Source organism: Aptenodytes patagonicus, chromosome 7 (assembly GCF_965638725.1).
Source record: "Aptenodytes patagonicus chromosome 7, bAptPat1.pri.cur, whole genome shotgun sequence".
In the NCBI taxonomy this organism is placed as follows: domain Eukaryota; kingdom Metazoa; phylum Chordata; class Aves; order Sphenisciformes; family Spheniscidae; genus Aptenodytes; species Aptenodytes patagonicus.
Window position 1 is genome coordinate 53,609,882 of NC_134955.1, and position 14,449 is coordinate 53,624,330.

A 14,449-nucleotide genomic window follows, 5' to 3' on the forward strand; every position below is an offset into this window, starting at 1 on the left:
CACTTCCCTGTGGAGAAGCAGCGCGTCGTGGTATTGTTCATACAAGCTCAGCAGACTGCTGGATATTTGACAGATAGACATGAAGACAAGTTCTTCATAGGAAGGAAGCTGTAATCTAAACAGTCAACTTGTAAACAGAGGAAGAGGGATAGAACAAAACACAAATGGCAATGTTAAACACATGCCTTGCCAGGTACAATATTTTTGGGTTTTTTTAAATGTATTGTCTGAAGGTTTCTTATGGTCTGAGACAGGATCATGAAAGTCTGGTGTGGCACTTGTTATTATAGTCTCACTTCCAAACAAGAATTCAAGACTCTGATTTACACAAAACAAGATCCAGTTCAGGAACAGGTTATTTGATCTCATACATAATCATTCACAGCAACTAATTTATAAAAATACCAACATACAGTGTGTGATCACCAACATGTGGACAGTGGATTCTAGGGAACAACATTTAAAAAAAAAAAATAAAAAAAAAACCTAAAGAGTCAATCGTTTAAAAAAAGGAAAGCTCCAGAGAAAAGAAAGTTAGGTAATCTCAAATGAAAAGTTGATAGTTTAGGGTCATGTATCACTCTTCCTCTAGAGTTACTTGAGCTCCTATTCCACAGCATTTAAAGTTAAATCACACGCAAAATAGGGAGAACAGCACCACCAACAGAAGTGTAGTTTCAGGGTAACCAGCTACAAGACAATCACAGTATTTACTTCACTGAAATACAGAAGTTAAGTGCATCTATTGTTTCTGCCAGGAGAAAGCGTCCACTTTCTGATCTTCAGCCAATTTTAGAGACAGATGGTCCGTGATCTGATTTTACCTGCTATTTATTTCACTAACCTGTGAGAAGGCCTGTGAAATTATTCTACAAGCTGATACTTTTATCAGTATACTTGTACTTTGCCAAAGATTCACCCAGACCACTGCTTCTGGAGACGGTCCCCTTCAGAAACTGGTATCTGCTCCCAGGCAAACTGATGCGGTAGAAGGGTACGCAAAGGACTGCCTCCACCACTCAGCTCACTTCCCCATTCCCTCACACACAGCCTCTTCCTGCAGACACCGCTGAGGATTCAGCAGTGAAACCAGCCGACAAGAAGAGAGATCCGAAAGCAAAAATGTGCTCCCCAGGCTTCTGCCACCACACCAGTCACAGCAGCTACATGAGCCCAGGGAGAAAATGACAGAAGTTCCGGTGAATGGTAACTTTCACCTTTGATGCCAGACCTATCTCCTCTCTTTGAAGAGTTTCTCCAAAACCTGCTTGAAATGGAATGAAGCTTCGTCACCAAAATTCAGAACTACTTCTGTTTGTTTAAGAGAAAGAAAAGTTTTTTCAGATTACAACACAGACCAGGGAGAAAGCGATGGACTCTTACATAAGGCATACCCTTTCACTACACATTTGTATAAGCCAAGAACAGCAAGCAGCCTATTTATAACATGATTACATTCATCTAGTATAGCTGGAAACCATTACCACAGCATGATAACTAAAAACAATATTTAACCACTATGCATGAAGACACCAGCTGGGGGGAAAAGAAGAAACACACACACACCGAGTACTTTCTTACAGATGTCTAGACAATGAATTTAATAAAATCAGAATGAGCCATGCTAAAGAAATGTTGGCGCTCTGAATTTAATGAACTACGTTACCAGGGACAGTGTTGCATATTCTGCATTTCACTGTTATGGACACGTTCTGGGATTAGCAAGTGAATATTTTCAGAGCCAGATAGGTTTCCATAGTTCCAAACTTACCTGACTTCTGTCTTTGTCCACTTTCTTAAAACACTTATTCAAGGATAGATTATGTCGCACAGAATTTTTCCATCCAGTGGGTGCGTTTGCAAAATATGGAAAATGTTCCAAGATCCAGTTGTATATATCCTTTACGGGCAGTCTTTTGGTTGGCGAGTCCTCAATGGCCATAAATATGAGGCAGCTAAAGGAATAAGGAGGTTTGCAGTTGGGGTTCTGCTTGGCATCGTAGGGCATGTCAGAGTGGGCAGGAGACGGCGGCGTGTCATCACCAATGTCCTGAACAGGGCTAACGCTCCTTAACACTGAGTCCCCAAAGCTCTTCAGCAAGTTCTTGCTCTCATGTAACCAGTTCAAATTAGTTAGTTCTTCATCTTCCATGGCCCCTTTATCTAATCTGATGGCAGGCAAAGAGAAATCTAGGTCCTCGTCATCGTGAAGTGCCTTTGATAAATCGCTATCTTGGTAACGTTGGCTCAATCCGCTGGGAACGCTAATTCCTGAGCCCTCTGGCTTCTTACTGGGAGGCATGACTGGACCCATTTAGACAGCAACTCCTGGGAGAGCAAATCCAAAGGAAGGGTAGAAAGAAAGAGAGAAAAGTTAGCTCATAAAAAGATAACGCGTAACATTTTGACAGCTTTTCCCTAACTGGTCACTCAGCCTTTTGCCATCTGTATTAAAAATGACAGACTCACATAAACACTCATTCACAACTGTTGAGTAAAATAATCTAAAGTCATGACAAGGGAAGAAATTTCAGTCAATGGAATAAGACGATAATCCCAATACACCTCAGTTCTGCATGTGCATGAAGCCCCACACAGGAAATCCTAAAGACATGTCCCTTTAGTGATGAATATGTGTATCAAATCATTGAATACTCCAATTGTATCACTTTAATAAGCATGTAAACTAAAAAAATTTAAAAAAAGAGGGACTTAAGGCCAGTTGCTTCAGATTAAGTTCAGCTGTTTCACTTTTGAGGACAATACAACAGCACCGTGATTAAAGTCACTCTGGCTAAAGGCCGAGGCAGACAAGCATCCAATCTGACTACAGTCACAGCTGCAACAAAACTCAGAAATGACAGCAGAACTTCAAAACCAGCAAGGGTGGGAGAAGGGAGGAAGGAAAGCAACACACGGTAGTTTTGGGACCAGGGCCAAGACACAGGGAAACAAACACCAGAGGAATACAGCACTTTAAAAATGTATGTAAACAGAGAAGATTTTAACATAAACCGAACTGTATTTCAAATGTGGCAGAAAACAGAGTCAGAAGGACTGCTGTGATGCTCAACAGTGGCCCAGGAGAGGTGGGATGAGCTGCCAAGGGTACCGCACTAGCAGGCCCTGGGGGGATACCTGCAAGCAGTAATATTCAGGAGGACCTGAGCCCTTCAGAAGCTGGGTGAAGCTGGGCACCTGCCCACCTCAAGAGAAGCAGACAGGAGCCCAAAAATTCTATTTCAGAAGCAGGAGACAGGCTCCCTTAGCTTCTCCATACAGTAAAACTCGCAGGATTTAGGTCTGAAGATGTGAACAGCAGTGAAATAAAAATTGGAAAGAGACTTTAAAAACGACTAAACTTCCTGCACAAATGCTGAACGAGCAAAATGATTCCCTGTATCTGAAATGTATCCGCAGCAGTTCCCTGAAGTCATGCAGTCACACACTCGATACTGTAAACGAAGGGCAAAAATACTACAGGTAACAACAGAATGAATCATCTATCTACAGGAAAAAAAGAGCAAGATAGCCATTCTGCGAAAGAGAAATGATGGACTTTATTTTAGCTGTTACAAAAGGGCAAAAATGAAAAAGAAAAGTTCCTCGGGCCTTTCTATAAACACTTTACACCAAAGCAGCCTTTACTAGAAAAGAAACATACAGAACTTCTATGCACAGAAGCCCATTAATACACACCATCACACAACAAGCTCAGCGAACACGCGTGGTTTCACACAAGTATCTGGAAGAGGAAAAAACACCGAGGCAGATATAAACACCGGGAGGCCAAACTTACTTAGGTCCCACTTCCTAGCTTTCAAAACAGCACCCAGCACAGGCAGAAGGTAAACACGAATATCACCGGCATCCAGGGGCACCGGCATCGCCTACCTACACTGCACACTCAACTTTGACTCCAAATGGAAGTTACGTCCCATGAGCTTCTAAACAGGAAAATTATATGATGGCTGACAGTAATTTAATTGCGCTGTTGCTATGACAACACGCTGCTCTCTTTCTGTTTAATTTGCTTATTTGCCAGTATCCTCCCAAAGGGCCGTATCATACCAGCTCTTTTTCTTTCTTTCTTTTTTCCCCTCTCCAGGCAGCGGTCCTCACGGATGCCGGGGGTGACCGGGCGGCCACGGCCCCGCGGAGCCCTCTCGGGCCGGCCGCCGGGGTCTGCAGGGAGGCCCAGTGGAGCCCGGCCGGAGAGGGGTTCCCAGCGGAGCCGCCCCGCCGGCGGCGGGGCCCGGCCGTGGCTGCGCCCGGGGGGTGCGTGGGGAGGGTTGTTAACGAGGCCCGCGGCGGCTGCCACGGCGCCCCGCCGCCAGACAAAGGAGCGCCGGTCACATGAGAGCCCGCAGTTGGGCGAACGTTTTTAATCCGCTGCCAATTGCGGGTGCTCCGCCAGATATCTACATAGCCGCTCGCCCGAGGGGGCCTCCGCGCCCGCCCGCCTCACCCGCGGCCCGGCGGGGGCAGCAACCCCGGGGGGGGCGCACCGGGGCGGCCCCCCCGCGCAGCGCTCCCACCGTACTTGTCGCACGCGGGGGGGGAGGGGGGGGAAAGGCGGGGGACGGGCGCCCATTGGCCGCCGCCGCAGCCAATCAATGGCGTTGCTAGGAGACTGGGACTGCTCCGGCTGGGCGGGCGCGGGCGGCCGGCGGCGCGCATACCTCCAATGCCGGCCAGATGTCACCGGCCCTCGCTGGCCCCGCCGCGCTGGGAAGGCAACTTCTCCCCGCGCCCGCCCCGCCGCGCGCCCCTGCGCACCGAGCGGCGCCTCTTTAACCCTCTTTTTTACATATACATGTGTGTGTGCGTGTGCGCGTATTCAGAAGTCCTTGCCCGAGCAGCTCCCGGAAGCCCCCGGCGGGACCACCTCGGGCGGCAGGCGGCCCCGCGGCTCGGCCCCGCGGCGCGGCCGGCCGGGCTCGGCGGGGACACGGCGGCGCGCACGCCGCGGCCGCGCACCAACTCCTGGCCAAGTTGTGGCGCGGGGCCGGGCTGGGCCGCGCCGGGGCCAGCCGAACCGAGCCGAGCCGGGCCGGGCGGCACCGCGCCGCCCCCCAGGCGGGCCCGCCACCGCCTTGCGCAATCCCCGCGAGCAACAACAACAACAACAACAACAACAACTTACCTGGCGGGGGGGGCGGTGGTTTCACCGCGGTCCCTTCATGGCTGTGGCGCAAACTTTCATCTGACGGAGCCGGGCATCGCGCGCCCCCCGCCTCAGCCCGAGCCCCGAGGGTGCCGCGGGGGTCCCGGCGCAGGGGGCACCTCCGCCAGCATGGGGCCCGGCCGCCGCCCGCCCCCCGCCCGCCCCGCGCTCCCGACGGGCAGCGGTCCGCCTCGGTGCGAGCCGAAGACCGAGAAATTGTTTCCACTGCAAACAAAAAAGGCGACACATGACCAGGGAGGGAGGGGAGAGAGGGAAAACGTGGGCTGGGCCAGCCGAGACGGGAGAAGCCGCGGAAGGGAGGGCCGCCGGCGGTGGGGGAGGGCGGCGGCGCGGGCGGCGCTCCTCACGGCAGGCCGCGGGGACCCCGGCCCGCCGCCACCCTCAAGGGGCGCCCGCCGCCGCCAGCTGCCCGGACGTGCCCTCCCGCGGGGGCGCCCTTCCCGGCCCGCCAGCCCCCGCCGGGCGGCGTGGCGCGGGGTCGCCTCCGAGGCAAGCGGGCGGGCAGGCGCCGCGGGCCTAGCGGCGTCGGGGTCGCGCCGGGCCGGCGGCGTTTGCCTGGGGCGGGCGGGTATTCGAGGTCGGGAGGGAGGCGGGAAGCGCCCGGGGAGAAGTCTCCGGTGTGGAGAGAACTGACAGCGCTACCGGTCCTCACCGGCGGCAGCGGCGCTCCCACTTGTGCGAGTCTCTCCCCCTACCCGTGGCGTGACGGCCGCTGGTGACAGGAGGCCCGGCCAGACCGACCCCGGCTAAACTGCAGTAAACTACACGGTCGCCACTAAAGGCACCGCCAGGCGCCAGAAGTCCAAAGAGCAACACACCGGAGCCTTGCTTCTCCCTCCCCCCTCAAGAGGAGCAGGGGAGACATCTTTCAACACCAGAACACCAGGCTCCGTCCTGCACGTCTCCCAGCAGTCAATCAATTCCTGCCGAGGAGGGCAAAACCTGCAAGCAAGCCCACCGACGACACACGACTCGGAGCAGAGCCTCCGGTATTCCGACTCCGTCAGCCAGTTTCAAACACATCCATCCTCCAGGAGCCAGGTCCTACAGAGAGGCGTGCAGGGCAGGGGAGAGCACGCCTGTGGGCAGCAACAAGCAGGGGATAATGCAAGGGGGTCTCTGCTGCTCACTCGGTGTATCGTGAAACTATGGCCTCTGCTGAGGGTCTGTCTTCACGTTGTGCAGTGAAGAACCGTGTTGCAGAAATCTGCAATAACCGCTGAGGAAAAAAACCGGTTTGTTTCTTTAGTCTAAGGAAATTTGCTTTAAAATAAAGCCTGATTTAATTAGGAAGAATGGTGTATTTTCTCCCCTGCTACCATACCTTGACATAACTAGTACTAACAAGTAAAAAAACCTTACCATCAGTTAAGTTAATTGGAGGGAACTAACTTGATTTAAAAACAAAAAAGAAGTTGCCCAGCCTAGACAACGCTAGTTAAACATACAGTCTCCCACATGCGACGTGCTTGATCTCGAGCAGCTTCAGTGATTCACAGCACAGAATTAAGGTATGGCTGTCCACCCACAAAACAACTACATGAAATTGTTTCGTAGCTGATCCACAAAAATCAAGGATTTTCCGCTCTGGGTAAACAAGGCTTGCAGATTTAGCATACTTCAAAATCAATTTTCCTTTCAGTATAGAAAAGGTCTGCTGCAGAAACGCATAAACAACATAATACGAGTTAGAAATACAGGTATATTGGTAGATCCTTTCCAATCCAGCCCTGGGCACAGAAATTATCCCTAAGCCAAGAAGAAAAGCATTTTAGCCATTTTATTTAGAAAAGTTAGGACAGCTGTCTCAAGGCCTTGCAGGAATTCTGTGCTAGCCCACACAGTCAATATTGTCCCGCTTAACTGGGATCACCACTGTATCCTACTGCATGTCTGTGTCCGTACTTAAGTCATTTCCCAAGGCATGGGTTACCTCTTTTAATCTGACACTTGCGAAATTCACATTTTTAGACAAGAGTGGCAACTACCTCATTCTCAAAGTGCAGGGATGAAAAGCGTTTCGTTGATTCTCTCAAACTAGAAATTCCTGTCATAACTTGCTAAGACCTTCTTTTGCCGATAGCTTTCCCTCCCCTACCCAGTGAACTGCTATTTCACATTCTTGCATATTTTCAAGAAGACATGCCAGCAGCTGGATTGTAGAATGGGAAGAATAGCTGTCAGGCAGCAGAGTATCATCGTTACCCACTGGTAACCAACCCTGCCCTGTGACTCCACCAGCCCTAACACTCCAACAGTCAGCAGACCATTAGTTTACACAGCTCTTATCTCATGGCCGTTTGGTTTCAAACCCAAACTAAATTACCAAGTCATAACTCCACCCACCTGAATTTAGTCCAAATGCTTCAGGCGTTTTTCTGAGTGAATCAACATGTCTCTTTATCGGCAAGCAAGGAGATTTATCGCATTTATCATCACTTGTAAAAGTCAAGTGTCTTAGAACAGAATACCAAGAAGAATTCAGCTAATGAGAAGTATTTCTGAAGTGAGAAGGGGGAAGCCTCGTGAGACGCAGGGTAGTATGCAAAGAATATTACACCTTGAATACATTATGTATGCATCCTATTCAGGTACACACCTCAGTTCTGTTCAAAATTAGTGGCAAAATTCCCCATCGATATTGGTGGAATAAGATCAGTTCAGAGTTTTATATCTTTTCCGTGGTGGCTAGGAATTTCCCCAGTGCGCAGACTAAGGATTACAGTGAAGGACCACTGCGAGCCGTTTGCCGTGTAGACAGAAAAGCCAGTGTGATCGAGCACAGGGGCCAGCCGTGGGTGATGCAGAAGCCTAGGAGAGCAGGGAGAGAGACGGCACGCTGGGCCAGAGGGCTGGCACGGGGCTCCCTGCTGAGGCACCCCGCGAGGGGCAGCAGTGCGGGGCAGCCTCTCGCTGGCTCCCACTCACCCCTGAGCTCAGAAGCAACTGCAGCTGCTGACTTGCAGAGCAGTAAAACACCAGCAGCGAGGTAAACATTGGCATCTTGCCTCTTCGGAAGACTGTCCCCCAGCTTCTTCTGACTCTTTGCTGGAATACTTAATACAACTTATTTAAGAAAGGAGAATACAGTCTCACACGGCACCACTGAAAGATCATTAACTGCTGGCTTAGAGACTACAGCAGCATCAGAACATCCGACATATGGCCATCAAGTAACTCACTGTAATCTTAGGCAAGCCACCAAATTTATTAGGGTGTCGATTTCCCCATTTCTAAGACAGGAATAATACTAACTCATTTAGCAAAAGATTTGCAACACTGACAGATGAAAACTGTACATCAAGACCAAAGTATTTGCCGTACCAAAGGCCGATTAGAAGTACCAATAGCGCAGAGCTGCACTTTAGCCTTGTGGGCTAATATACAACAGTCTAATCTTTCCATTCAGATTTCAGAATACCAACTGCAGATGTCGCAGTATCTTATTTAATGAGGATTTCCAGCCATCTCCCTATACTCCTTTATCTCTTATCCTCCTCTAGATTGGAATCCCTGATAACCTCCCACAAGCCATCGTTGCAAAACGAGCACAGCAAGGGTCACAGGCTCTTTATCAACCCTCCAAAGCTCATCTTCCCCCCTCCATCTCCACCTCTGCTGGGAACATCTTCCTTTGCCAGTATTATGACCATGCCACATGACCTTGCTAAATATTTCTACTTTCTGCCCTCTGACCTCACCAGTCTCACCATTCAACTGACCTGCACTTCTTATCCTCACCTTTAAGCCCCCATTCCTAACCTGATCTCCAATTATAATGTCCCCATTGACTGGCATCCTTGTCAATGTTTATTCTCTCTACATCAGAGTCAAATTTCTACCCTGAGGTCTACTTCAAGTTTGCCAGCTAAGCTTGCTCATTAGGATTTTAATCTGACATGCAGTTGTACCCAAAAACCTCCCAATTCTGAAAAGGTCCTGATGTGCAAGGTACCTTTCAAAGACCAAAGAGGACAGGGCTGCTGCCCCTTGTGATCAGTGATAGGACCCTCATAGTGGGACACATCTCAGGCTCTAACACCGTACACTGGCCATCTCGTTTTGTTCCCATTCTTTCCCCATGCAGAATGACTGGCATCACCCCTCAGTCTTGCCATTTCTAAATTTCTGTTTTCTCTGAGGCAATGGATTTAATCTTGTACGGAGCAGAAGCATGTTGAACACCTTTGGGCACTATTAAAAACTAAATCGTGAATACAGTATGTGTTTGCTTGTTTCCTCTTTCACAGCTCCTGTTCCCAACATTCTTCTCCAGTCCCTCATAGAGAACCGCAGTATCAACACTTCTTTATTTTTAACCATGCCAGACCAGCCTGGTTTTGTTGTTTGCACTATGCCTGCTTTTGGGGCAGAGAAACAGCCATATCTAAATTCCTACCTGAACAGCCAGTCTCTGTCTCGTACAGAGGAAACACAACCAACCGGCTGACAAACAGTGCAGTGCCTCGCTCCCGCGAAAAAGAGCAGCTCTTGCCCTCGCAGCTGCTCCAAGCGCAGTCGTACCCTGCCTTCCTGCCCCATGTCTTTACAAGCATGCGCTCCCCTTTCTTCTCCCACCCCAAGCACTAGCTAAAGATATAAGCTGCACACGCAATGAAGGCCCAGCTTACTCCAGCTTACTGATAGGAGATCTATCTTTTGCTTATTCACTTGAGACCATGGAATCAGATTTACAAAGCATTTTCCCAGCCTTTCATTTAATTATTCTTCAAGTTTTCATTTGCCCCAGCTGAAGAAACACAACAGAAACAGCAACAGAACTGAATCGGTGAGAAAAGGAGCACCGATAAGAAGCTTTGTCAGAAGTGCGAGCAAACAAAAGTATCTACAGCATTTCGGTTCCACAGGCTAAAATATAATGAATTTCTTACAATAAAATCCAGAGGTTTTATGAAATAGTTCCTTTATAAAATAATGTATGCACATTTAGAATGTTATTGTAGTAACACTTGCTTGCCGCTTCTAAGAAAATGAGTACACTTAGCACTAAAATTATATACAGCTGACAAGCTGCCAGCAAGTGTGTTTCTGTACATGAGTGCAGTGGGAGGAGAGTATCATGCGTGCTAGTTTGTCCTACATACATTTATTAAAACAGGTCCATATGAGATGCTTTCCCAGTGTAATTACACTAGCATCCTAGTGTAACTAGTGTAACTAGGATGTAACATACTAGCACGCCAAACACAAACCTAGCTTATACTGGTAAAGGGAAGCTTCTGCCAGTGCTGCTTATTTTAGTAGCCCAGCCAGTGGGAAGCAAAATGTTGCTGGGATAAACATATCTTTACTGGAGTCTTCTGCTATAATGGCTATATTGGTCTGAAATCACACCTAACCTAACACAGCTGGTACATTAATTGCAATACAAGCCAGTATTTCTGGTACTGTTGCAGTGTTTGCAGGGGCTGAAAAAAGAAACAACAGTTTTCTGGAGTTTGGTGCACAGACTCTGCTATCTGTTGTACAGGTGTAATGCCGCAAGATGTGGCCTGGAGTTATCTCAACATTAGTACTCACCATTTGGCAGCTGAAGTCAAACTTATAAGTAATCAGCAGAACCAGAAATCAACTGTATTTTTGTTCTTAAAAGCAAGGGGGAAGAAAAGCAGTAGCCAACACAGCATAGAAGTAAAGATCACAAGTTTTGGGGAAAACTATAATGGAGAACCAAGTTCTTTTTATAAAGTTCCCAAACTGTATTGCCAAATTGAATTTCTAAAACTAAGACAAAATTCTTCCCGGACAACATCTCGAGTCCTGCCCCAGCTTTCCTGAATACAAGCTGTTCATTTCATCAAAGACTTCAGGAGTTTGTCCTTTATTTGTGTATCCATGCACGCAAAATTAAGTTGGAACAGGACCTCACAGGTAATGAAGTTTGTGTTCACATCTCACCAACTGAGGACCTCAGGAACTCACACTAAATGCAATTTGCTATCATTAGTGCTGTAAGCTAGTAGATGATTATTCTCCTCTGACCATTTGCTTGCGCCAGGTGGATTTCCTAGCCACAACTGTACTGAGTCCCAGCTTGATTTCCAGCTCTTTGTAGCACAGGATATTCCAGGGTGCTTTCCTCTACTCACCACTCGGCACTAGTCTTCCTGTACGTTTCTTGAACGCTGTTCCCGGAGGAAATCCTGTGAGATGCGGGTCCAGATTCCCAGACTGCAGCAACGCAGAGACGGCTGCGAGAGCCTGTATGAGGCAATGCAGTGATGAAGCACAAGCATGGCTGACCTACAGTTGTGTCTGCGAAGGGATGCTGAGAGGATGCAGGTTTTGGGAAACAAGCAAAGTGTCATAAAATGATCAAGCAGACTTCTATCCTTAGTGTGTTTTTAGTAGTACCTACCAGCCTACCAAACGCATCAGGGAGCAAGGAACGGAAAGCAATGAAAAATTGCCGTGGAAGGACTAAAAAGAGTCAGTAGCATCTGCAGAAAGCTTCTGCTCTGTCCTGTGCTCCTCTCAGCAGCCACAGGCTAGGCGGGCTCCATGGCTGAACCAGAGAGCAGCTGCCAGGCAGAGCAGGTAAGCGAGATTTGGGAAGGAAGGAGGAAAGCTGGCACAGAAAAAAAGCACAACTAAATTACCCTCATCCCAGCAGCAACTGCTGTTACCAGCTATGGCCGAGAACCACGCTCTGGCCGCCACATTCACGTCCTGTGAGGTGGGTTTCCCTGCGAGTAGCTTTTGGCTTCTCTATGGTGACAAAAGTTCGTTATGATTATGGGCTGACTTATCCACGGGGGCACTAATTCATGCCGGGTCTTTTGGCACTGCTCCAGTCTTTTTGGCAACAGGTAACTGCCATTAACAGCTGCAGTCATCTGGGAGGTACGGCGCATCTGACACCTCACAGATTTTTTGCAGGCAAATTTCTCATTCCACAGGTTTCTCACAAGGATGCCACAAGGATGGAGTGGGCCTCGGCAGCCAAAGCACTAGGAAATAATCTTGGGATTTTTTTTTTCTTTAAATCTGCAGTCCTGTAAACACTGATAGTTATGCCTCCTTCTAAGGTTCAACTAGTTCCAGTACAGTTTAGCACTTCCGTAAGCATTTCAAGGACAAAAAAATGCTATGGCTGTAACAAAATTTTGAAGCACATTTGAGGAGAAAAGTAACTTTTATTGCTTGTACGCAGGTAGAGGGTTTTACTTATTCCACATCACTTGTCACATAATCTTCAGTATTTTTTTCCATAATGGAAAAAAGAAATACAACATGAAAACAACACAATATCAAACCAAACGTCACATGTAACCAAAAAAAAAAAGCTATCACTGGAGAAACCCCTGCAGGTTACTGGACCAGCACTGGGCAGCAGAGCGGGGGTTTCAGTAGAAGACAAAGGCCGGTCGAGGCTGGAAGGAGACGGGCTGTCCTGCCACAAGCCAGCCAGCCGCCAAGCCGTCCTTTTGCCGTGTGGTTGAACAGAAGGCCCATGTAATGACAACCACAAAACTCATTTAAGCTCTGAAAAGGTGACTAATGAGCTCATTCATGCTGCCTATAAATTATTCACTACCACACTGACCCCACTCAAGACAAACGGCAAAGTAAACTTTAAATACAGGGATCAGGCGCCTCCTGTGTTGTCAGCTTCTGCCTGTAAAACCTTTTGCAATCAGACACTCCGCTTGCTTCTGCCCCCTTGTTAAACTCACTTGGATGTTTAGGCCTTCTTTTTTACTACCTCTAGTAGAGTTAAAGCAGCTGCAGCTGCTACATATTTATTTCTCTGTTGCCAAGTCTTTTTCATTAGTAGTTGCAGGTAATCATGAAGCGCTATAAATAGCTTTAAATTATATTCTTCAGAAATTAAAGCCTGACCTCAAAATGAAGGCCAGGACTAAAGAAGTAAGAAGACAATGGCACATGCATGTTTAATGAGAAGCAGCCCATCTCCAGAGCCTGTGCTTATTGATACTTCTGGGAATATCTATGATTTGTCCCAAAATGAAAACAGAGGACTTTAAAAAACACACTTTCATTTTTTTAGGTGCTGGACCAAACAAGCTTCTGATATGTTTAGAAACAGCCCATTTCTAAGAATACTTTTGTTACCCTGTTTAGCGTGAAATAAGAGACAGGTTATAGTTCAATGTTAGCAGCACGAGCAGTGGCGTTTGCTGCTGCGGTGGCTGGAACAGGCGCTGGCTCTCTTCAAACAGTACTTTTCTTTGGAAGATAAATTGCTCACAATATTTACAAGTTAACTTTAGTAACTCATTGCATGTTGAACTAGCAACTACAAAGTGACATTAAAGACACTGTCTTATATGACGTGTCTAATATTCAGTGGAAAAACGTTACTCGCGCCTCTGGTTACACAACCCAACTCCAAAGGTCGGAAACAACTAGATAAAAGGGAAAGCCAGGAATTACATAGCTAAAGTCCAGTCACTGTGTAAGGTATAAAACAAGGTAAAGGGTGGGAGACATAAAGCAACATCATAGTGATAGCTAAAGACAAGAAAAAAAAGGGGCTAGCAAAGGAAGTTTGCAAATGAAATAATCATTGCAATTTTCACTAATCACTCTCTTTCTTCCAAGCTGGAAACGCTGTAACTAAGCAGAGTAAGAACTTCTGCACTGCTTGAAGAAAAGGACTTTACCACCTACCGACAACCATGTGATTAGTCTTCATTTATTTACATTCACGATTCTGAATTTACCAGAGGCACACAGAAAGCCTGTTGCCCTGTTAGTACTGCTCTTCAAAATGATGATTAAAAAAAACCCCAAATCCCCCGACAAACACGACAGCAACAGAGCAGCCTACACCACATAGCATGCAAGTCTTAACTTATCAAAAGCTCTCCACCTGATGAGATTCCTGAGCCTCTCGTAGCTGAAGGGTGTTGGCAAAGGGCTGCTTTGAAACCCCGTCACATGCTGGACCCCACTAACCTGTCTGGCGAGCGGAGTTCACCTCCCAGTTCAGTGGTGGGAAACCGAGGCGCTTCCTGCAGCCGGCTCCCCACACCCTGCTCCTCATTTCCCTAATGAGGCCCAGCAGTGATGTCAGTTTTGCCCCAAGGCATGATTTAGTCCAAATAAAAACAACCTACAGTTGGCTGCAAAATCAGAGGAATGCCAAATCTGGGGGAGGATGAGCAAACAAACTGACGGTACAGCTTTTAACTGCATGCAATAAAGCCAACCCTTAGCTGCGACTGACAGTGAATCTCTTTACTGGTCAATGCCACTAATCTGGTTGAGGGTGCC

General features: G+C 47.9%; 1 protein-coding gene across 7 annotated transcripts in view; it reads right to left on the reverse strand.

Moving 5' to 3' along the window:
- FOXN3 (forkhead box N3) overlaps positions 1-14,449 on the reverse strand; it is a 215,718-nt gene that overhangs the window by 135,699 nt on the left and 65,570 nt on the right. For 5 of the 7 annotated variants that reach the window (XM_076345261.1, XM_076345260.1, XM_076345258.1 and 2 more), the window contains exons 1-2: positions 5,147-5,294; positions 1,772-2,328 (exon numbers count right to left, since the gene is read on the reverse strand). In XM_076345261.1, the coding sequence (XP_076201376.1) occupies positions 1,772-2,314 (543 nt within the window). In that variant the 5' untranslated portion in view covers positions 2,315-2,328; positions 5,147-5,294. Of the gene's footprint in view, positions 1-1,771; positions 2,329-3,799; positions 3,821-5,146; positions 5,295-14,449 lie in introns of those variants that run through there. The other 2 variants (XM_076345256.1, XM_076345255.1) reach the window with 2 other exon arrangements.